Genomic DNA, 25,452 nt, shown 5'->3' with positions numbered 1-25,452 from the left:
ATATTTCAGCGTATCAGTAGGGACAGGGAAAAAGCTTTATGGTTAATTTCAGTGTAACTGTTTTGCTGAATAGTGTGGTTTTTCAAACAAATGCAGTGGTAGTGATTATGCCGAATTAGGCACTTTTTCTGTCAAGTTTGGGCTAATTGCTTGTGAAATTTGGTGCTATTTTTGCCCAATGATGTGCTATTTATGATACCGCATTATAGTCCATTACATGGTCAATGAGCTGTCATTTTAGGAGTACACACGATCCTCAGACTTGAAGGGAAAAAAGTCAAAATGTCATCCAAACATTAACAGTTACGAATATTAGTAAACTACCATACTCAGGGTTCAACACTTCCCATCCAGTAAATGACAAATTTCGTAATGTTTCATAAAAATTGCTGATTCCATGATTTGTCTAAAAACTACAAATTTCATGTTATTTTTTGCATTCTTTTTCATGAAGTTTTTCTGTCCCTATATATCATATGTATCTTGGAGCTGGAAAGACCACCCTATACAAGTCATATTATCTACCAATTTTGACATATGGCGGAGAGTTGGGCCTGAACAGTGAATGATCTGAGTAGAACAAAAGTGAAGAATGTGCTTTCTATCAGGGCTTCTGTGCAAGATGAGAAAGGACAGAATATACAATGACACAATGCAAAACATGCTTCAGATTGATCCCTTGAAAGGAGCTGTGGAGGAAAATATATTTAATTTTGTAATTTTTTTCTATTTATTTTAGCAGAAATGCGTCCGAAACATGCACCTTTGTTTAAAACTCTCCCAGGAATCGAACCCCAGCCTCCCATATGCCGGTGAGAATTCTACCACAGAGCAAAGTAGCCTGGCATAAAGTGGCATTGTTTATGGTATTATAGATCAGAAAACTTCAGTCAGTTTTCTCAAGAATTCCGCCCGCCCCTCCCCCCTCTCCTCCATCTCCCCCCCCCCCCCTCCACCACCACCACCACCACCACCACCACCACCACCACCTCCACCTGAGTTGTAAATAGCAATCACCCAAAGCAGTTCAACTGCTTTGGGTGATTGCTATTTAAGTTCTGAGCTACATGTACCATAAATACAGCAATTTAATTGCTGTGTGGTCTCCTTGTCAGACATCTTTGGCAGTTGTTTCTACAGGTGTCTCATTTATATGTGTGGAAAATAATCCTGGCTTCAATATCGGCTAACCCACACCTTATTCCCCAGTCTCCCCTTTCCTGTATTGCGTAATCCATTCCTAATCTACTCCCTCCTATCATTGTGCACTGCACAAAGTCACTTGTTCTGGTGCCCATGTGTTGTGTTCCTATCTCGTGCCTCTCCAATCCGCATTCCTATTTTGCACATCTGCTATCTCCCTCCGACTGTCAGCCACACTTCCCCAACCCAACTCCCTCTTTCCTCCCCTCACCCACCCCACCTGACACAACTCTTACCCTAATCTGCCTGCTGAAATGCAGTCCTGGCATTGTGAAATAAATTACCCTAACTCTGATCCTTCACAGATGCCTGATATTAAATGTCTCCATTTTAGTTTTTGCAAATTGTTTACTTTTTCTGATCGGTAAGATTAAAATTGTGTCTGAGCTGTGATGGAGTGTCATATTAGTCTGTTCATGAAAATAATCAATTTTTGAAAATATAAAAATTGGGCAGATAATTATACTAGCGAGGAAGCAGCAGAACACCACACACAAAAGGTATTACAGTTGGCTTGTTTTCAGTCAGTGGATCTTTCCGGATGAACAGTTGAAGGGCAAAGAAGAGAGGTGAAGGAAAAAGACTGGTAAGGTTTAGGAAAAGGGGTAGAGTTTGAAAGTCACCCAGAAATCCAGGTCAGGGGAGAGTTATGGGGCAGGTGAGAAGGAAAGACTGACTGTTGGGAATGCAACAGGCAAGATTTTAAAAACCTGAGAGCTTAGGTGGAAGATAGGTAATATGCGAGATGATGATAACTGCTAAAGCCCCATGCACAAGTTAATAAGAGTGACAAGCTAAGTGCATTGTATGTAATAGAGGTGGGAGGGGATGTGAAAAATACAGGTCAGAAAATGAAAGATGTAGGAAACTAAAAGAGTGAAGAAAGGAATAAGTAATGTGGAAAATAGAGACTGGAGAAATTAATTTACATTAAGGCCAGTTGGGCAGTGAGAAGTGAGGACATGTTGTAGTGCCATTTCCCACCTACAGAGTTGTGAGAAACTGTCTCTGGAGGAAGTATTCAGATGACATGTGTGGTGAAACAGGTCCCAAGGTCAAGACTGTCATGCTGTAGAGCATGGTCAGCAACAGGATATTGTGTGCTGCCTATGCTCATTCATTGTAACTTATAATTTGGTGGTAGTCACGCTATTGTAAAACGCCGAACACTGTTTACGTAACAGTTGGCATATGACATGCCATTTCACAGTTCTCTCCTTTTGCCAGTTACAGGGTGGGTATAGGTGGTGGTAGGAGAGTGCCTAGGGCAAATCTTGCAGCGGGGATGGTCACAGGGGTAGGGAGATGGGTGCAGGAGCAGCATAGGGTTTGACAAGGATATTGCAGAGATTTGGAGAACGACAAAAGGCTGTTCTAGGTTTGGCAGACAAAATCTGACAGAATGGACCTAATTTCAGTGCATGGCTTTGGGCAGTCATTGCCTCGTTGAAGTAGCGGATTAATACAGGGTGTCTGGAAAGTCTTTCCCTGATCACATAAATTGGTAACTCAGGCTAGAAGTAAGATACAAATATGAAACTGCTGTCTAATTGTTTACAAACTATAAAAGTTTTTTTTTTTTTTTCACACATCAGTAAACTTCCACACGAGCACCCTTGGTAGCACATAGCACATCTAGGCGATATTCAATTTCCGTCCACACATTAGCCAACATCACTGGAGGGATCGATTCAACGACTGTGGTTATCTGTTGCCGCAGGGTTTCAAGATCTGGTACACGTGTTCGGTAGACCTCGTCCTTGCCATAACGCCATAAAGAGGTCTAATGGGGTTATGTCAGGAGAGCGTAGAGGCCAAACCGTTGGCCCATCACGACCAATCCATTGCCCAGGAAAGTTCATATCACGATAGGCACGGATGTCCAAACCCCAATGAGGCGGTGCATTGTCTTGCTGAAACAAGACATCGGGGTGATATTGAAGCAGCTGAGGAACAGCATACAGTTGAAACATGTCCAGATACACCTCAGATGTGATGGTAGCCTCAGCAAAGAAGAATGGCTCGATAATTCGATTGTGCAATAGCGCGCACAAAACATTTACCTTTGGACTGCCTCTGGTGCACTCCATGACCTCGCCAGAAAAGGCAATTCATCTGAGATAACAATCATCATCCTCAATACGTGATAGCATTTTGACCACAGTCATATCGACGTGTACTGTCATTGAGAAACAAGGCCTGAACGATTTGCACTTTGTATGCACGAAACACTAAACATTTGTGTAAAATGTCGTGGAGAAAGCTTTCTGGCATCTGTAATTCATGTGAGGCCCTGCGCACAGATTTCTTTGGACTTCGCAGAAAAGACTGCCTTACAGCTTCCACCCTGTCTGCTGAGGTTCTTGGTTGACCAGACCTCGGAAGGTCAGCAACCGATCCTGTGTTCTTGAATTTCTCATCCCAGACTTTAATGTTCTTGACATCAGGTGGATTCCTTCCAAATGTTGTCTGGAAGTGTCTCTGCACTGTGGTTGGTGATTGTCTCTCATGGTACCACAGGACACACTGTGCCTTCTCCTGATTGGTTAATATGGCTTCTTGGGCACTGCACCTCATCCACTACTTATGTACCGCGAACCTGAAACAGAAAAAAACTTTGACAGTTGTAAACAATTTGACACAAGTTTCATATTTGTATCTTACTTCTAGCCTGAGTTATCAATTTATGTAATCGGTGAAAGTCTTTTCGGACACCCTGTACATTCGAGGCCAGGATAACACTGAGTGACAAGTGGGGTACACTGAAATTGTTGTTTTGGGGAAGGATCACCAGTACCACAATTGGATGTAAGGCTTGGGAAATCTGCTTTGGGATAGTTACATCGAGTGAAGGCTGAGGTCGAAGTGGTGGTGTATTGCTGTAGAGTCTGCATCCCAACAAATAAATTTGCCTCAAATGCTAAGGCTGTATGGGAGGGAATGTTTAGTTTTTCTTCTGCTAGCAAGGTATTGTAAACAGCGTTTTGAGTTCTGTCAGGAAAGAATGTAATGGCAACTTGTTTTGAATTTTCAGGTGAAGGAGGAAAGAAGATTCTTATTATCTCAAAAATTGAAAACCATCAGGGAATGGTTAATTTGGACGAGATCATAGAGGCATCTGATGGCATCATGGTGGCCCGTGGTGACCTGGGTATTGAAATTCCTCCTGAAAAGGTCTTCCTTGCTCAGAAGGCAATGATTTCCAGGTGCAACAAGGTAAGAGTTTGTAAATACCTCTGACAGTTTTGGAAATCAACAAACCTGAAAGATTCTAGTTAACATGTTGACAACCAAAACACATCACCACATACTGGTGATGAATTGGAAATTGTTAGACAAATAATAAAAAAAAATTGCAGCAATGATTCACAGTTCTCTGGTGCAGTATTAACTGGACCTGAATTCTTAATTTATAACAACCTGATGGACTTTCACAGTTTTCATGTGCAAGGCAGTTAAATTTTCACTGCTATAGTCTGTGTGTAAGTATGTACCCAATATGTAGGTGCAAGCTCAGTTATCAATGACAGCTATTATATCTACATGTAATGCTCTGTAAGTGACCTAATTGTGTGTGGTGGAGGGTACTACATAATGAAATGTGCCACTCTTCTCTCTCTCTCTCTCTCTCTCTCTCTCTCTCTCTCTCTGTCTCTGTCTCTGTCTCTGTCTCTGTCTCTGTGTGTGTGTGTGTGTGTGTGTGTGTGTGTGTGTGTGTGTGTGTGTGTGTGTGTGTGTGTGTGCTTTCTACATGGTAAGGGTCACAGATTGATGAAAAATACTCAAGAATCAGTCAAACAACAGTCTTGTAAGCCACTTCCTTCATGGATGAATTAAATTTCCTTGAGATTCTTCCTACGAATCTGTCCTGCATCTGCTTTCGAAACTATTTATTTCAAGTACATATTCCGCTTAAGTTCATTCTGGATAGTTTTTCCTATATATTTTACAGTATGCACCAGCTTGAGGAATGTGGTAAGAGTAAAGAACAAAAGACAAAAAATATTGTAGCTCAATCTGTATACTGTAATAACAACTATCACCATATAAATAAGAATATAGATGTGATATCTGCCTCAGAATGTGGAAGCAAATTTAGCTAATAAACGCAATTTCGTAGTGAATTGTATCCGGATACTGTTTTATCAGAGATAGTTCAAAATAGCTTTATTTTCTATATATAAATAATGAAAATCGCACATTTCGACTATTGGTATTGCAGATCATCTCCAGTTTGGAAAGATAATGTGCATAACAAATGTTCGAAAAATAAAAAATGCGTGGATGTAATTTATCATTGTGCTCAGTGCTCTGGTGCAACACCAGTTTTCAGCGGTTCTGTATAAGAATCAGGTGTACCGGTATGAAATGAGCATTTTTTTTTGTGAAAATGGAACACTAGTTTTGAATTGAAAAGTAAAAACATTTTATTCAAAGTACTGACCATTGCTTTCTATACATTTTGACCACCTTTCTGGCAATTCGTGGACACCACGCCAATAGAAATGTTCGTCTTTTGAAGCAAACCAATCAGACACCTAATTTTCAACTTTTCGTAGGAATCGAAGTGTTCCTCAGCCAATGCGTGTCCCAGTGATGAAAACAAATGGTAGTCGGAAGGGGCCAAGTCTGGTGAATATTGCGGGTGGGGTAGCAGCTCCCAGCCAAGTGTTTTGATTGTATCCTGAACCAGTTTTGCTTTGTGTGCAGGTGCATTGTCGTGTAAATAAATTACTTTGCCATGTCTTCTGGACCATTCTGGTCTTTTTTCGATCAGTGAATAGATCAAATTGATCATTTGTTGTCTGTAGTGATTAGTATTCAGTTTCACCGGGTTTTAGAAGCTCATGATACACCACACCTTTCTGATCCCACCAAACACATAGCATTGTCGGATGCCGAATCGCTCTGGTTTTGCAGTCGATGTTGATGGTTGTCCCGGATTAACCCATGATTTTTCCCATTTAGGATTCTTAAAATAAATCCATTTTTCATCGCCAGTAACAATTCGATGGAAAACTGATATTCTTTCGTGTCTTTGAAGCAAACTTTGACAAATGGTTTTTCGGTTTTCCATCTGTCTTTCATTCAATTCATGTGGCACCCATTTTCCACAATTTTGGATCTTTCCCATAGCTTTCAAACGGTCAGAAATTGTTTGTTGTGCAACATTTAGCATTGCTGCCATTTGCTCCTGACTCAAAGTATCATCTTCATCCAATATTGCTTGCAATTTGGCGTCTTCGAACTTTTTTGGTGGTCTTCCACGTTCTTCATTTCTTACGTCAAAATCATTATTTCTGAACTGTAAAAACCATCTTTTGCATGTTGCTTCTGATAGGGCACGATCACCATATGCCTCGACAAGCATTCGATACGACTCTGTAGTTCTCTCTCTCTCTCTTTTTTGTTCCTTCCCCCCCACACCCACCCAATTGAAAACCAAAAATTAATGCTTTCCGCAAATCATCACTTTCTGGTACAAAATTCGACATTAACACGATGAAATGTGTCATACCAACCAAACAAAAAAATTTAAGGCTCGTTCCCAACAAATGTTCCCTATCGACACATTTGTATCTTAATGCTCATTTCATACCGGTATACCTGGTACATGCCAGATAATCCAGTGTATAAGGGACAGTCAAATGAGAACTGAACACCCAGCAGAATGAGACCATGGAATGGTTCATTTCAAAAGAAATCACCACACATATTGAGACGTTTGTCGCACTGGGAGATGATACGGTCAATTCCTGTTTCATAGAACATGGTCAGCCCCTGATGGGTCCACAACTGCACCCACTCTCGCATTTCGTGAAACGGACATCCATGTGCGACTTCCTTCAGCTCACTAAATGTGTGAAAATTGCGGTGTAGGATCGAGGCTGTATGGAGGGTGTTGCAGTGTTTTTTAACCAAATTGCTGAAGCGTAGCAGTGTGGGGGTGGGTGTTACCATGTAACAGGGATTCCATTTGACAGCCTGAGGGCAAACAGCAAAGCCATCAGTAGAAACAGCCCCATCTCCCCCCTCCAAGGAAATCCAGAGCTGTTCGCACAAGTTTCTGTAAGGTCACTAGGACCTCATTTGACTGCAGGCCCCCTCCACATGACAAGTTTGTCGAGCTTCCAGCCACAATCAGTGCACAGCACTATAGACACTGACAGACTATAAAGTCCAAACATCAGATGGAACCATCTTGTTACATCATCCATCCTCACGCTGTGAATTGGATGAAGGCTACACTACACTTTAGCTTGGGAAACTGTGAGACATCCTCCATACAGCTCAGATTTTCACCATGTGATTTCTGCATCTTTGGCAACCTGAAGATAGATGTGTGGACTTGGTTTGTCGAATGAGGAAATCCAAGAGTGGGTGCTGTTGTAAGTCAGTGACTGACTGATCACGTTCTATAGAATATGGGAACTGATCATTGTCTCCCCATGGGATAAATGTCTTAATGCATATGGTGATTACTTTTAAATGGAGCTGTTGATTGATTGATTGATTTCTTTATTAATCCATATAACAATTTACATTGTGTGAATTTCGTCAGCAAAATCATACACAATACAATATACCTACAATTTATACACACAAAATTAATATTTTCACACATTTTTAAAGTACCTTACATTAGTTTTATATCCTGGGGGACACCTATATTTACGTAATTTGGGTCTGAAGTATACTTTACAATATAGTTTGAGCAGCTTGAAATATGTGAGATGTCAGTTATGTCTTCTATTTTTTAGATATGACTGGAACCACTTTTTCACAAGTCCCCTTATTCCCAGTTCATCTGTTGTGGGTGTTTGGTTTTCATTTAATGCCCCTCATGGATGTCTGTCAGCTAAAATTCAGAAGTTGGTATAACACACACTTGAACGGGGCAGTTTTAGGTGGCAGGTGTTTCGAACTGGGGTAGCATCAAATGCCAGTAGATGTCATGCCTGAACTGCTTTGACACTCCCAATAGCAGAAAGCAGCTGCACGGTATCCATTACCAAGTTCTTTGTATTGCGAGTTGCTCATTTGTTTTTCTTATATTGACGATCCTAGTTGATGCGTGTGGCCAGCTGCCTTTTTATAGTGTCTGCACTGTTGCATCTGGAAAAAAAAAAAATCTTAACATTTTAGATTGTGCTGTAAGTCTTCCCCTAACAAATGAAATTATGCTAAGTACATTGTCAGTTCTATCTGGAGTATTGTTAAGTGTAGGTTGCATGGGTATGATTGCCTGCAAAAGATATAAATCAATATTCTGCAGACGTAATTATCGAATTGGGTGTGGGAAGAAAAATGTTGTAATACATTAAATCAATGAGGCTCTCTGTTCACCAGTGGGAAAACGCTCCTTATTCTAAACAAAAACAGGCATTTGTTGAAAGCTTAAATGGGGCCAAAACAAGGAAGAAGCAAAACATTCCAGTCGTAAGGCTCCACAGTTCTCCCCTTTTTTTAAGTAGATTTCAAAGCATTAAGGTTTTGTCTTAAGGCACTTAGTGACTCTCTCTAATTTGTATGTGTACTCATTTACAAAAAAAAAAATTTAGATGCAGATTTTTTAACTGCTTTCTCCTTGTTTGTAATAGATAGCTACTGTATCTCAAATTGATAGCTTAATATACTAGATTAAATTATTTTTCGCAGAAATAATAGCTACTGGCCTTTGTAAACTCAGTCCCATTTACAGTAAATCTGTTAGGACTAGGACTTGAAATTACGGCAACGACTCATGTGTAAAGAACAACTTTATTTGTAAAGGATCGCACACTGAACAAAGAACACACACTGCTAGGACAACTGTGTACATAACATCATCTGTGGACACCAACGATATTATGTGACGGTAAAATTTGAATCTCGACAAAATCATTAGACAAAAATTTAGTCCTGTAGATATACGCTCCTGGAAATTGAAATAAGAACACCGTGAATTCATTGTCCCAGGAAGGGGAAACTTTATTGACACATTCCTGGGGTCAGATACATCACATGATCACACTGACAGAACCACAGGCACATAGACACAGGCAACAGAGCATGCACAATGTCGGCACTAGTACAGTGTATATCCACCTTTTGCAGCAATGCAGGCTGCTATTCTCCCATGGAGACGATCGTAGAGATGCTGGATGTAGTCCTGTGGAACGGCTTGCCATGCCATTTCCACCTGGCGCCTCAGTTGGACCAGCGTTCGTGCTGGACGTGCAGACCGCGTGAGACGACGCTTCATCCAGTCCCATACATGCTCAATGGGGGACAGATCCGGAGATCTTGCTGGCCAGGGTAGTACACTTACACCTTCTAGAGCACGTTGGGTGGCACGGGATACATGCGGACGTGCATTGTCCTGTTGGAACAGCAAGTTCCCTTGCCGGTCTAGGAATGGTAGAACGATGGGTTCGATGACGGTTTGGATGTACCGTGCACTATTCAGTGTCCCCTCGACGATCACCAGTGGTGTACGGCCAGTGTAGGAGATCGCTCCCCACACCATGTTGCCGGGTGTTGGCCCTGTGTGCCTCGGTCGTATGCAGTCCTGATTGTGGCGCTCACCTGCACGGCGCCAAACACGCATACGACCATCATTGGCACCAAGGCAGAAGCGACTCTCATCGCTGAAGACGACACGTCTCCATTCGTCCCTCCATTCACGCCTGTCGCGACACCACTGGAGGCGGGCTGCACGATGTTGGGGCGTGAGCGGAAGACGGCCTAACGGTGTGCGGGACCGTAGCCCAGCTTCATGGAGACGGTTGCGAATGGTCCTCGCCGATACCCCAGGAGCAACAGTGTCCCTAATTTGCTGGGAAGTGGCGGTGCGGTCCCCTACGGCACTGCGTAGGATCCTACGGTCTTGGCGTGCATCCGTGCGTCGCTGTGGTCCGGTCCCAGGTCGACGGGCACGTGCACCTTCCGCCGACCACTGGCGACAACATCGATGTACTGTGGAGACCTCACGCCCCACGTGTTGAGCAATTCGGCGGTACGTCCACCCGGCCTCCCGCATGCCCACTATACGCCCTTGCTCAAAGTCCGTCAACTGCACATACGGTTCACGTCCACGCTGTCGCGGCATGCTACCAGTGTTAAAGACTGCGATGGAGCTCCGTATGCCACGGCAAACTGGCTGACACTGATGGCGGCGGTGCACAAATGCTGCGCAGCTAGCGCCATTTGACGGCCAACACCGCAGTTCCTGGTGTGTCCGCTGTGCTGTGCGTGTGATCATTGCTTGTACAGCCCTCTCACAGTGTCCGGAGCAAGTATGGTGGGTCTGACACACCGGTGTCAATGTGTTCTTTTTTCCATTTCCAGGAGTGTATTATTGAGGAAATTCTGGTATACTTTTAGGGCTTTATAGCAGTGTTATGAATTACATAAATCTGCTTCAGTCTTCCTTCGATTTGGATGACTAGACAGGTCCGTATTTAATTTATTTCTAACATTATCCCTGAAACAATGGTCATTTCCTTCTACAGGTCGGGAAGCCAGTCATCTGTGCGACACAGATGTTGGAGTCCATGGTGAAGAAGCCCCGACCCACGAGGGCAGAAACCTCGGACGTCGCAAACGCCATCCTGGACGGTGCCGACTGTGTCATGCTGTCTGGTGAGACTGCCAAGGGAGACTACCCCCTGGAGTGTGTGCTGACCATGGCAAACATCTGCAAGGAGGCAGAAGCGGCCATCTGGCAGAGGCAGATCTTCAGCGACCTCAGTTCCAAGGTGAGCTAGGTGTAACAGCTATCAGTAAGTTTTGCGCAATGTGAGGGCCATAATACAATAATTCAATTGTGACAAATCTGAATTGTGGTGATTAGCTATGGCAAAATAAGTTCTCAACCAGCAGGCAAGTCGTAACATCATAGAAAGAAGTGTGCTTAAGAAAATTTCACATGCAGCACAATATTCTGTACTAACCCTTAAAGCCAGTAGCTTCTGTAGTAATGCCTACTCCACAAAGTTTGTGTCAATTTTGAAATTCTGTGTTCATTTGTTATATTGCCTACAGTAACCCTCATATGCAGTGGTTATTAATGAAGCTATAAATGCAATATCAATCAGTTAAACTGAGTACTGTGCTCAGTGAGATTTTTATCAATAATATGGTTTCACACCCCTCTGCTCAGATGTCACATACATCTCTTTGACTATCATTAATTCAGGATTTGAATGACTCACAACAACGTAATACAGGGTGATTCAAAAAGAATACCACAATTTTAGGAATTTAAAACTCTGCAACGACAAAAGGCAGAGCTAAGCACTATCTGTCGGCGAATTAAGGGAGCTATAAAGTTTCATTTAGTTGTACATTTGTTCGCTTGAGGCGCTGTTGACTAGGCGTCAGCGTCAGTTGATGCTACGATGGCGACCGCTCAACAGAAGGCTTTTTGTGTTATTGAGTACGGCAGAAGTGAATCAACGACAGTTGTTCAGCGTGCATTTCGAACGAAGTATGGTGTTAAACCTCCTGATAGGTGGTGTATTAAACGTTGGTATAAACAGTTTACAGAGAATGGGTGTTTGTGCAAAGGGAAAAGTTCTGGACGGCCGAGAACGAGTGATGAAAATGTAGCACGCATCCAGCAAGCATTTGTTTGCAGCCCAGGAAAATCGACTCGCAGAGAGCTGCAAATTCCACAATCAACTGTATGGAGAGTCCTACAAAAAAGGTTAGTTATGAAACCTGAACGTCAACTACCCGAGGCGATGGATCGGCCGCCAGGCAGCCCGTGACAGAGCACTTCATCACTGGCCTCCAAGAAACCCTGATCTTACCCCTTGCGATTTTTTCTTATGGGGGTATGTTAAGGATATGGTGTTTCAACCACCTCTCCCAGCCACCATTGATGATTTGAAACGAGAAATAACAGCAGCTATCCAAACTGTTATGCCTGATAAGCTACAGAGAGTGTGGAACGAGTTGGAGTATCGGGTTGATATGGCTAGTGTGTCTGGAGGGGGCCATATTGAACATCTCTGAACTTGTTTTTGAGTGGAAAAAAACCTTTTTAAATACTCTTTTTAATGATGTATAACAGAAGGTTATATTATGTTTCTTTCACTAAATACACATTTTTAAAGTTGTGGTATTCTTTTTGAATCACCCTCTACAATATTTTGTCCCAGTTTCACTTATTACATTAATCCATACCCACAACTTTTCTTGGCTGTACATGTAGTGGAGTGGGTAAGGCACAAGAATAAACAGTGTTACATAAAGAAACACACATTTCCTAGCAACCTCTTACCATTTGCAAATACTTGCATATCTTTTTATTAAACACCGCATAGTTAGTGTGATAGGTCCTCTACTTGCTAGTTTCTCCTATATGTTTTGAGAACATGTCCTTGCATGTGCACTTGCATCTCTTTGCATCCAAAGAGAAAGCATTTCTTAAGTAGTTTTTCAAACGTAAGATATGTATCCACAGTTGTGAGTATGATCAGACTCCAGCTGTACATTGTAGTGATGACAATGAAAATTTGTGCTCGACTGAGACTTGAACCCAGATTTCCCCCGTTATGCGAGCAGTTACCTTAACTGCCTCGGTCATCTGAAAGTGCCTCCAGGACCGACCCGAACTTCTGTATGTCCACCATTTGTCTGCAACCCGACAGTGTGTTGTAATTCTTCAAATAACTGGTAGGAAGCAGTTCAAATTATTCGATACATCTATGTCTTGTTGCCACCAGATCTGGTTTTTTTCCACTACGATATGGTGTCTATATCTCCAGATATTTGGTTTTGTCACTTACACCACTTTGCTTTTAACCACCACATTTAACACTTGAGGTCCTGCACTTGGAAAAATTTTAGGGTGTTTGGAAATTCAGCCCTTAAAGGGGTGAAATAGGGCCTGACTGATTCACTGATTCATCACCACCCAGCCCAGACCATTGAAGATAGAAACTTTAAATTTGGAGAGGGTGTTGGTCTTACACTCTAGGCATCATTTAAGAATTGATTTTTTGAAATTCCATACCAAGATGGTGAAATAGGGGACGAAAGGTTTTTGAAATGTTGCTGTCAAGGAAATTTTGAAGGTAGAGCTGCGAAAATTGCCATTTGGTTTTACACTGTTTGCACAGTGTGTTGGTTTACACTTGAGCATTGGGCATAACAACACAAAATTTGATGAAATAAAAACAAAGAAATGTACAAATCGTACAGTTACTGCAAGTGAAGCACTGGGCGCTAAGCTAGTAAAACGTACCTTTCCACATTCCACAGGCTGTTCCTCCAATGGACGTAGCACAATCGGTAGCGATCGCCACTGTGGAGGCTTCCATGAAGTGCTTGGCCACTGCCATCATTGTGATCACCACCACTGGGCGGTCGGCACACCTAATCTCAAAGTACCGTCCCAGGTGCCCGATAATCGCCGTCACGCGGTACGGACAAGTGGCTCGTCAGTGCCATCTCTACAGGGCTATTCTGCCCTTGCATTACACAGGTAAGGTAGAATGTCGTTTGTATCTGTTGCAATATTGACATTGGGTTCTTCAGTGACCTCTACACTGTAATTTTTACTGATAGCATGATGAAGAAAGTTACTTAAACTTTTTTACTCTATTAAATGAAGGAGAATTGGCCAAGCAGTATTGGCTCCTAATTTCTTTCTTAATTCGCAAGACAATGAAGTAATAACTACACACTACCATATTGACCCTGATTATAAGTCCCCCCCCCCCCTCTTTTTTTGTTTTTTTTTTTAAAAAAAAGAGAATGCCTGAGAAAAATTTAATTTTAACATATACAGGGCTATTACAAATGATTGAAGCGATTTCATAAATTCATTGTAGCTCCATTCATTGACACACTACAGATACGTAGAAAAACTCATAAAGTTTTGTTCGGCTGAAGCCGCACTTCAGGTTTCTGCTGCCAGAGCGCTCGAGAGCGCAGTGAGACAAAATGGCGACAGGAGCCGAGAAAGAGTATGTCGTGCTTGAAATGCACTCACATCAGTCAGTCATAACAGTGCAACGACACTTCAGGACGAAGTTCAACAAAGATCCACCAACTGCTAACTCCATACGGCGATGGTATGCGCAGTTTAAAGCTTCTGGATGCCTCTGTAAGGGGAAATCAATGGGTCGGCCTGCAGTGAGCGAAGAAACGGTTGAACGCGTGCGGGCAAGTTTCACGTGTAGCCCGCGGAAGTCGCCGAATAAAGCAAGCAGGGAGCTAAACGTACCACAGCCGACGGTTTGGAAAATCTTAAGGAAAAGGCTAAAGCAGAAGCCTTACCGTTTAAAATTGCTACAAGCCCTGACACCCGATGACAAAGTCAAACGCTTTGAATTTTCGGCGCGGTTGCAACAGCTTGTGCAAGAGGATGCGTTCAGTGCGAAACTTGTTTTCGTGATGAAGCAACATTTTTTCTTAATGGTGAAGTGAACAGACACAATGTGCGAATCTGGGCGGTAGAGAATCCTCACGCATTCGTGCAGCAAATTCGCAATTCACGAAAAGTTAACGTGTTTTGTGCAGTCTCACGGTTTGAAGTTTACGGCCCCTTTTTCTTCTGCGAAAAAAATGTTACAGGACACGTGTATCTGAACATGCTGGAACATTGGCTCATGCCACAACTGGAGACCGACAGCGCCGACTTCATCTTTCAACAGGATGGTGCTCCACCGCACTTCCATCACGATGTTCGGCATTTCTTAAACAGGAGATTGGAAAACCAATGGATCGGTCGTGGTGGAGATCGTGATCAGCAATTCATGTCATGGCCTCCACGCCCTCCTGACTTAACCCCATGCGATTTCTTTCTGTGGGGTTATGTGAAAGATTCAGTGTTGAAACCTCCTCTACCAAGAAACGTGCCAGAACTGCGAGCTCACATCAACGATGCTTTCGAACTAGTTGATGGGGACATGCTGCGCCGAGTGTGGGAGGAACTTGATTATCGGCTTGATGTCTGCCGAATCACTAAAGGGGCACATATCGAACATTTGTGAATGCGTAAAAAAACTTTTTGAGTTTTTGTATGTGTGTGCAAAGCATTGTGAAAATATCTCAAATAATAAAGTTATTGTAGAGCTGTGAAATCGCTTCAATCATTTGTAATAACCCTGTACTGACTAACCAAAACTACAAACTATGGGAAATCCTGGATGGAATGTAACAATACTATGAAAAGAATAGTTGCTACTCACTATGTAGTAGAGATGCTGAGTCGCAGATAGGCACAACAGAAGACTTTCACACAATATAGGGATCATGACAAAGTATGTTCCAAAAAGTTAAGATTATACCTATTCTAAGTTTATGCCGTTTACTGATTGTCTACATTTTGATAATACAAAGCAAAATAAAATAAATGACAAGAAATGGTTTACATTAATGTGCAAACTGTTTTCTTTTCTACAGTTTCTTCTTACTGGCCCTTGTCATCTATGGCATCACTATTTTAATCCTCATCATCCTTATACCAAAAGCTGATCAGTTCGTCATTCCACCAGGAAGGAGATACACAGCTCGTGTTGTCTGTAGTTTAACCATGCCTAGACGGTCAGTAGCGCAGTTCGATCATGTCCGCATTGTTACTTCGTGCCAGGAAGGGCTCTCAACAAGGGAAGTGTCCAGCATCTCAGAGTGAACTAAAGCAATGTTGTTCGGACATGGAGGAGATACAGTAAGGACAGGAACTGTCGATGACATGCCTTGCTCAGGCCGCCCGAGGGCTACTACTGCAGTGGGTGACCACTACCTACCGATTATGGCTCGAAGGAACTCTGACAGCAATGCCACCATGTTGAATAATGCTTTTCGTGCAGCCACAGAACGTCATTTTAAGACTCACTGTGTGCAATAGGCTGCGTGATGCACAACTTCATTCCCGACGTCCACGGTGAAGTCCATCTTTGCAACCACAACACTGTGCAGCACGGTACAGATGTGTCAAACAACGTGTCAGATGGACCACTCAGGATTAGCATCACGTTCTCTTCACCGATTAGTGTCACATATGCCTTCCACCAGTTAATCGTTGGAGATCTTTGGAGGCAACCTGGTCAGGCTGTTTTGGGGTGGCATTATGTGGAGCTGACTTATGCCGCTGGTGGTTAAGGAAGGTGCTGTAACAGCTGTAAGATACCTGAATGCCATCCTTTGACAGATAGTGCAATCATATCGGCAGCATATTGGCGAGGCATTAGTCTTCCTGGACGACAATTTACTCCCCCATCGTACACATCTTCAGAATGACTTCCTCCTGGATAACGACATCGCTCAACTAGAGTGGCCAGCCTGTTCCCCAGACATGAAACCTATCGAACATGCCTGGGATAGATTGAAAAAGGGCTGTTTATGAATGACGTGACACACCGACCACTCTGAGGGATCTACGCCGAATCGCCGTTGAGGAGTGGGACAATGTGGACTAACTGTGCCTTGATGAACTTGTAGATAGTATGCCGTGACGAATACAGGCATGTGTCAATGCAAGAGGATGTGCTACTGGGTATTAGAGGAACCGGTGTGTACACCAATCCGAAACACCACCTCTGAAGCTCTTGCTGTATGGTGGTACAACATGCAATGTGTGGTTTTCATGAGCCATAAAAAGGATGGAAATGATGTTTATGTTGATCTCTCTTCCAATTTTCTGTAAAAGTTCCGGAACTCTCAGAACCGAGGTGATGCAAAACTTTTTTTGATGTGTGTAGAACAGCGGTTCCCAATCTGGGTGTAATTACCACCAGAGGGGTAAAACGGTGTTTTCTGTGGGGTAAAAACAACAGAGTTAAATAAATTCTGCTTCAGTCACAAAACTAAATTACTGTTACTAGTTTGTTACTAGTTTGTTACTAGTTTGTTACTAGTTTGTTACTAGTTTGTTACTAGTTTGTTACTAGTTTGTTACTAGTTTGTTACTAGTTTGTTACTAGTTTGTTACTAGTTTGTTACTAGTTTGTTACTAGTTTGTTACTAGTTTGTTACTAGTTTGTTACTAGTTTGTTACTAGTTTGTTACTAGTTTGTTACTAGTTTGTTACTAGTTTGTTACTAGTTTGTTACTAGTTTGTTACTAGTTTGTTACTAGTTTGTTACTAGTTTGTTACTAGTTTGTTACTAGTTTGTTACTCGTTTGTTACTAGTTCATGAGACTGTAATACTATCATTTACGTTCAGAGTCACAATTTTTTCCAAATACTAGCATTAATGCGTGACAAAAGAAAAGTTAAATGGAATGGACAGTGTCTTGAAAGGAAGATTTAAGATGAACATCAACAAGAGTAAAACAAGGTAATTAAATGTGGTAGAATTAAATCACGTGGTGATAATGAAATTACATTAGGAATTGAGAAACTTCAAGTAGTAGACGAGTTTTGCTATTTCGGCAGCAAAATAACTGATGACGGCCAAGACTGGCAATACCAAGGAAGAATTTCTGGAGAACAGAAATTTAACACTGGATATCTTTTATGAAGGTTGTCTGACGTGTACCCATGTATGGACATGGAACATGGACAAGAAACCATTTAGGTAAAATGAGAGCAGAAGCTTTCGAAATGTGGTGCTGCAGAAGAATGCTGAAGATTAGATGGGTCAATCACTAAATATCTTTTTCCAAAGGTGTTTCACAGAGGAAGACTGCACTGTAGTTCCCTCTCTAGATTGTCGCACAGATGACAAAATGATAGATATCGAAATAGACGACAGAGGGATAGAGAAACAATTAAAATCACTCAAAAGAAGAAAGGCCGCTGGACCTGATGGGATACCAGTTTGATTTTACACAGATTATGTGAAATTTGTGTCACAACTTGACCAATAGAAAGGATTGGTGATGGGACTAATCCTGGGATATCAAGGGATCATAAATTTAATAGTGGAGGGAGTGAGGGATAAAAACAATAAAGGGAGGCAAAGATGAAGACCGTAAGCAGATTCAGGAGGATGTAGATTATAGTAGTTACTCGGAGGTGAAGAGGCTCGTATAGGATAGAGTAGCATGGAGAGCTGCAGGAAACCAGTTTTCAGACAAGACCACCATAACAACAACATCAATAATAATAATAATAATAATAATGACGACGACATTTTGGCTCCCAGAGCAGTAATGGCCATAATTGTATGTTTCTGCCAGTGTATTTACTGATGTGGTGCCACATGAATTTTGTAGCTTAAAATGAGATAGTTTCAGCTGACTGCCACAATGTTTGTTAATTCACGTGTTTCAGCACCACCGCTGCAGGACTGGCTGAAGGATGTGGACGTGCGTGTCCAGTTTGGTTTGCAGTTCGGCAAGTCTCGTGGTTTCATTCGTGACGGAGACCCAGTAATCGTCGTCACTGGCTGGAAGCAGGGCTCCGGATTCACAAACACGATGCGCATTGTGTATGTATCCCCAGTAGCCTAAACAGTTAGGAAGTGGAGGGTGTCTGGCACGAGCTTAGATGAGATACGACTAGCCAGAACAAACTACACTGCAGTCATTGTGATTGTATATTTGGTGTCGAAGCTGTGGTCAGAAAGGTGGTGCTGTTTTAAAGCCAAGAAAAGTCTTCTAGTTGGCTATTAAAACAGCCAGATATATTGAGAAACAGTCTAGTTAAAGGTTATTTTTGGGGGGAGGAGGGAGGAGAAGAGGAGGAGGAAGAGGAAGAGGAGATTCCTGAGGTGGAATTCTGCATGCTTAATTCTAAATTTTAGCTTTATCATTTAAAATGGGAATGTGTGTTTTTTAACACAATCTTCAGTGTTGATTATCCAGAGGTGCTGCTCTTGTTCTGGGCCAAAGACAGATAGCATTTAAACAGCTAAATTAGCTGCATGCTATTTCCAGTGGTGCTTCTTCTGATTACTTTTTCTTTCCTAATATCGTAAAACTGTTTCCTTTTGGAAACTACCCATTTCTTAATTTATTTCTATATTGTCTTCACTTTCTTGATTTGTGTACTGCCTGATGGTTGTGCTTTCCTAAGTAAATTAGCTTTGCCTTTTAATTTTTCAAAGTCATATACTGTTGTTTATCTTGTTCATCTTATATGACTCATTCTTTGGATTCGTCCAAATTTCTTTTTCTGATTTCATCAGCCTTTTTTTTTTTATACTTTATTGTAATGGAAAGTCTGAAGGTTCATTTGCCACCAAACAAGGGACACCAAACATTTGGCCAGGAGATAGCTGTGAATTGGCAACAGTGCTGTATGAAACGGTATTCTGTTTTCTTAGCTAAGTGTTGCATAATAATTTTCCTTGTAGGGGTTGTTAACTGGACCTTTCCTCCCCACCCCTCTTTTTTTAATACATTTTTTAATACATGTGTACTGTGTCTTAAGCATTTGGTGAGAGATAATTGAGTCATGTGGTAAAAGTATGCTACTGTTTGATGCTTGACATTTTTAGTTAACACTATTCTTTGATAATGTAATCTCAATAAATGTTTCACTACACATGTGACTGCCTTTTTATTTTCTAATGTTTGAACTTGCTCAGTATATGAAGTTGGTGAAATATTAATAAATGTCACAACATAATTTTGAAATAAAAAATGGTTAACAAATCTTATTGAAATTAGTTTATGAAGAAAATAGTTGATATATATAAGGGGCACATTTGACCTTGAACGCTTGGAACTGCACGAAACCATGCTTAGACTAACAGCCAATAAACAGAAACTGTTGGCTGTGTCGTGTCCATGCAAAACTCCGCACTCGTCTGTTAGCGGCATATTGTAGCTCCACTAACAAGTGCTAGTTGCATTCATGGTATAACTGCAGTAAGAATGTCTCTTGGTATTTTTGCATGTTGCTTACTGTGTGCAGTGATGTCATAAAGAGAATTAATCCTACAAATTTGGTCCATACGAGGTGTGGCTAGAAAAAAACCGGACTAGTACTGGTGAAACAATAAAATGAATGCAATAAGGCTGAAAGTCGCGTGGCCTGTCACGTGACTCTCGCTCCGTCTACTGCTAGAGTTTCATCTGCCTCCTGCACTCAGTCTGCCCGTGGCGTCTGTTTTAAGTAGTTGACGTTTTGTCTGTGCGTCGGAAAATGTTGAGTGTACAGAAAGAACAGCGTGTTAACATCAAATTTTGTTTCAAACTAGGAAAATCTGCAAGTGAGACGTTTGTAATGTTACAACAAGTGTACGGCGATGATTGTTTATCGCGGACACAAGTGTTTGAGTGGTTTAAACGATTTAAAGATGGCCGCGAAGACACCAGTGATGACACTCGCACTGGCAGACCATTGTCAGCAAAAACTGATGCAAACATTGAAAAAATCGGTAAACTTGTTCGACAAGATCACCGTTTAACAATCAGAGCAGTGTCTGAGTTAACAGGAGTTGACAAGGAAAGTGTTAGGCAGATTCTTCATGAAAGTTTCAACATGAATGAAGTGTGTTCAAAAATGGTTCCAAAGTGTCTCACAATTGAACAGAAGGAACGCCGAAGAATGATTTGTTCTGACATCCTGGAAAACATTGAAAGTGATCCCACCTTCTTACAAAATGTTATTACTTGCGATGAGTCGTGGTTTTTTACTTACGATCCCGAAACTAAACGCCAATTGATGCATTGGAAAACTCCTGGTTCTCCACGACAAAAAAAAGCACGAATGTCAAAATCGAAATTCAAGGCAATCATGATTGTTTTTTTTGACATCAAAGGGATTGTGCACATTGATTGGGTACCAGAGGGACAAACAGTGAATCAGCATTACTACATTAGCGTCCTGGCTACCCTACGTGAGCGAGTACAGAGAAAACGGAACGATTTGTGGAGGAAAAAGTCATGGATCCTTCACCAAGACAATGCCCCGGCTCACAGTGCGTTGTCAGTGAAGACGTTTTTGGCAAAACACAACATTCCCATCTTAGATCATCCACCCTACTCACCTGATTTGGCCCCCTGTGACTTCTTTCTTTTCCCTAAAGTCGAGTCAGCTTTGAAAGGAACTAGATTCGAGACTGTTGAAGCAGTAAAAGAAAAAGCGATGGAAGTAATGTATGGACTTACCGAAAATGATCGGCAGCATTGCTATGAACAGTGGAAAATTCGTATGGAGCGGTGTAGAGACCGAGGAGGAGAGTACATTGAAGGAGATAACATGAAATTGTAAATAAATGTTTTTTCCAGCATCAGTCCGGTTTTTTCCAGCCGCACCTCGTATATTAGGAAGTTGCAACATGCTGAATATGGAAATGATAGAGGTCGAGTATAGAAAATTCAGAAATATGTTGGGGATGATATTACACTTGATAGACAGTGATTTTGAAGGACAGAAAGAACTTGCATGTGAAGCTGGCTATTTAAGCAGTACACGACGTTCACCTCCAGAGCAACAGTAGTAGTCCAGAGTGAATAAGAACTATCTCCTTCCAAACAGTCAATGCCCGGTGTATTAGTACACATTGATGACAGCGTACTAGAGAACAGTTATGAAGGCTATAAATTTGTTCTCAGGAGGTGCAAAGCACTTTCGGTCCAAATATTTCAAAGAAACTTGAAACAGCCTGGATGTGAATCATTCATGTGGAGACAATCAAAAGTGCAAAAAAGACTAAAGAACTCATGAAACATTTTCTAACTTCAGCCCATGGTGAAAATGCACAAGCAAAAGAGCCTATTGCTGTGAGATTCCTGGTCAGGTTGCACAGATCGTTCCCTTCTAGGTGCAAGTTTTCCAAACAAGGATGTTATGCTGAAGATATTGCTATTGAAAACAACATAACATTGCCAACCCCCTGGTGTCTACCTGTTTTAGCAATATAAGCTCTGTCAGGAGGAAGATACATGACTGTTACTTCATCATCAAACTTCTCTGCGACTTGCAATCGATTTTTTACATCAAAGCATATGCCTGTGTTGTATTGCATTTGACAAAAGGCAAGTTAAGATGTTGACATAACCATATGATCATTTAAAAATGCAATTAGCGTGACTTAATATTTACTGCTTGAATGTGAAAGTGATTTTGAATGTGAAAAGGTGGCTAATTTAGTGAGGTGCACAAATTGTCTTCCATTTTGTTTTAACCACTTCATCAAAATCCCGCATCTGTGCTGTGAGGATTAAAATAAACACTATAAAGTGTGTAGGATGTGGGTGTTTTGTGCTATTATAATTAGTGTTTTTGGCACTGTCGATTGAAAATGTAATGGTACAATGACATCTCTGAATGATCTATAATTTCCCTCCTGTGGTATTGCAATCTTATTACTTTCTCTCTATTAAAATGTCATGTGTGGTAGAATGTAAAGTTTTGCTTGGAAATTACACTGGCCATTGTTGTTTTATTACTTTTGAGCATTGTTTCTTGCAGTTGAGATCATTAGAGGTCAAAGGTGTCCCTTGTTAGTGTGTAAGGGGAGACTGGTTTGAATTTTAAAGCAAGATCAAAAATATAAAAATTTTGTTCTCTACGACATGTTCATTGCTGTGAAAATTGCAAATTACTTACATGAAGTGGAAGTTTGACACTTTCTACAATAGTCTGCAAGAAGTCACTGCCTGAATGGTGCTGTTAATCTCTGTTTTCTTTAGTTTGGACATAACAGTTAACTACCATGACATTATAATTGGCATAATTTGTTGGAATATCTAGTGATAAATCTTTTCTACGCCTAGTTTAGTGTAACACAGTGATGTGGAAGTATCTTGAAGTGCAATGTGTCGTACTAAAAGCTGCAACCCTTAATTTTGTAACAAGTAAATTGTTCTAATTTTAGGAAGTTGCATGAATTTTTGTAACACACTTCAGTTTTAGAGATAGCAGTTACATAACTTACCTTATTTACAATGGTTGCATACTTATTGGTACACCCAGAATCTACTCATCTGATATACAGGGTGATTCAAAAAGAATACCACAACTTTAAAAATGTGTATTTAATGAAAGAAACATAATATAACCTTCTGTTATACATCATTACAAAGAGTATTTAAAAAGGTTTTTTTTTCACTCAAAAACAAGTTCAGAGATGTTCAATATGGCCCCCTCCAGACACTCGAGCAATATCAACCCGATACTCCAACTCGTTCCACACTCTCTGTAGCATATCAGGCGTAACAGTTTGGATAGCTGCTGTTATTTCTCATTTCAAATCATCAATGGTGGCTGGGAGAGGTGGCCGAAACACCATATCCTTAACATACCCCCATAAGAAAAAATCGCAGGGGGTAAGATCAGGGCTTCTTGGAGGCTTTCATCACTCGTTCTCGGCCGTCCAGAACTTTTCCCTTTGCACAAACACCCATTCTCTGTAAACTGTTAATACCAACGTTTAATACACCACCTATCAGGAGGTTTAACACCATACTTCGTTCGAAATGCACGCTGAACAACTGTCGTCGATTCACTTCTGCCGTGCTCAATAACACAAAAAGCTTTCTGTTGAGCGGTCGCCATCTTAGCATCAACTGACGCTGACGCCTAGTCAACAACGCCTCAAGCGAACAAATGTACAACTAAATGAAACTTTATAGCTCCCTTAATTCGCCGGCAGATAGTGCTTAGCTCTGCCTTTTGTCGTTGCAGAGTTTTAAATTCCTAAAGTTGTGGTATTCTTTTTGAATCACCTTGTATTTCTTTACTATTGGATTCTTTTGGAATAATCCATAAAAAATCGGTCCACTTAAAAGGAGAAAAGTGTACATAGTCTGGTTGAATCTTTTGTACTGTATGTAATTTATTTGGTGTCTTTTGTTTCAGTCACGTGTAATCATGCCAAGTCCGTTGTAGCTGCTTGCTGAAACATTTCATCCCATCTTTCGTTTGGCTTTCTGTTGGCATCTCAGTGCCCGTATGCCGTGTTATGTAATAAAATTTTGTAGCAGCAAATGCTAGACTGTGTTGTCTGTAGACTGTCCTTCCATATTTAGGAAGAGTCAGTGAGGTACTGCCAAAGATAACTACTCAGTTCACACACACCTGGATGCTTTGTTGAGGAATTTTACTCCTCCGTTTCATGTTCACTGTTTCATGGTGAATGCACCAAAAGCTGTCCTCTTCAAAATATTGTTGTATGTTCAAGCGGTGTGTGTGCGCCCGTCAGTTTTGTGTATTTGTGCTTTAGTTCAATCATGTTGTCAATTCTATTGTTCCTGGAAATGAAAAATACCCAGCCATGCATATTTTCAGTATTAAAATGTTGGAAGTAGTTATTGAACACGGCATGGAAAACACTGTAATGTATGTAACACAAATAGTTTATAATTAAGAAGGCAGAGTTAACGTTGTGATATATATTTGATGTATCTATATTACTGTTGAACCTATAAAAAGTTAACTTTCCCCTCCATAGAGCCTGGCAGTTTCCAAGCATACAATGTAATTGTTCCTGATGACAGTATAATTTTAATTTATTTTTATTAACTTATAGCTATTTAAAAACTGTTGGGCAATATCTGGTTTCGATAATTGTTGATATGTATTAAATTTTGTGTAAGTTGGTAAAGAAAGGAAAACTACATTGAAGTAATACTGTAAGGAAAAAAGTTGAAAATATACTCAGCATATCTGATTGACTGAATCTATTTTCTTATATCCCTTTCCTCCTATCCCTTTCAACAGGAACAGTTTGGTTCATACCTCTTTGCAACTCACACAAATTTTTGTCCAGAAGTTCACGTGGAACAATGGATAATCGAGGATGAAATGTAACGATATTATGAAAAGGATAGTTGCTACTCACCATATAGCCGAGATGCTGAGTTGCAAATAGACACAACAAAAGATTGTCAGAACAGTCTTTTTGTGGTGCCTATCTGCAATTAAGCATCTCCACTATATGGTGAGTAGCAACCAGCCTTTTCATAATATTGTTAAAGTTCATGTAGGAATTGGTTATGAGAACCAAGTGAGAATGTCAAAAGTCGTGTTTGTACACTAGTATTCTTGCAGAGCAGGATTCAAACCCATACCACTAAGATGGCACCATGATCAGACACAACTCATATTCATGACAAAAGTGGTTTAAACCCGTATCCATCCACCCAGATATAGAGTTTGCACAATTCCTTAAATCACTTAAGGCAATTGGTTGGATGGTGGACAATCAATTGCCTTTCCAGATTAGAGTTTTAGTTTCTGATGACTGTGTTGTTAGAAGGGACTTTAGACTCTGATCTTCTTTACTTCAACTCCAATCCCTGCCATCCTTCATTCATGTTTCCTATGGTCCTTGCAAGTCACTGATGATAAAAGTAGGGAAGTTCTGTTTGAAGTCCAATGGCAAAATTCCATTCCCTGTGCTCAGATCTAAG

The 25,452-nt window shown here is 41.1% G+C and overlaps 1 protein-coding gene across 4 annotated transcripts in view; it reads left to right on the top strand.

The window, feature by feature from the left end:
- The window catches only part of LOC124719089 (pyruvate kinase-like), a 121,929-nt gene extending 97,215 nt beyond the window's left edge, over positions 1–24,714 (top strand). For all 4 annotated transcript variants that reach the window (XM_047244780.1, XM_047244781.1, XM_047244779.1 and 1 more), the window contains 5 exons: positions 4,238–4,419; positions 10,698–10,943; positions 13,456–13,678; positions 18,419–18,575; positions 23,900–24,714. In XM_047244780.1, the coding sequence (XP_047100736.1) occupies positions 4,238–4,419; positions 10,698–10,943; positions 13,456–13,678; positions 18,419–18,575; positions 23,900–23,909 (818 nt within the window). In that variant the 3' untranslated portion in view covers positions 23,910–24,714. The remainder of the gene's footprint in view (positions 1–4,237; positions 4,420–10,697; positions 10,944–13,455; positions 13,679–18,418; positions 18,576–23,899) is intronic.
- The last annotated feature ends 738 nt before the right edge of the window (positions 24,715–25,452 follow it).

Source organism: Schistocerca piceifrons, chromosome 10 (assembly GCF_021461385.2).
Source record: "Schistocerca piceifrons isolate TAMUIC-IGC-003096 chromosome 10, iqSchPice1.1, whole genome shotgun sequence".
In the NCBI taxonomy this organism is placed as follows: domain Eukaryota; kingdom Metazoa; phylum Arthropoda; class Insecta; order Orthoptera; family Acrididae; genus Schistocerca; species Schistocerca piceifrons.
Note: the sequence above shows the minus strand (reverse complement) of the source record. Positions and strands in the feature narration are given on the sequence as shown.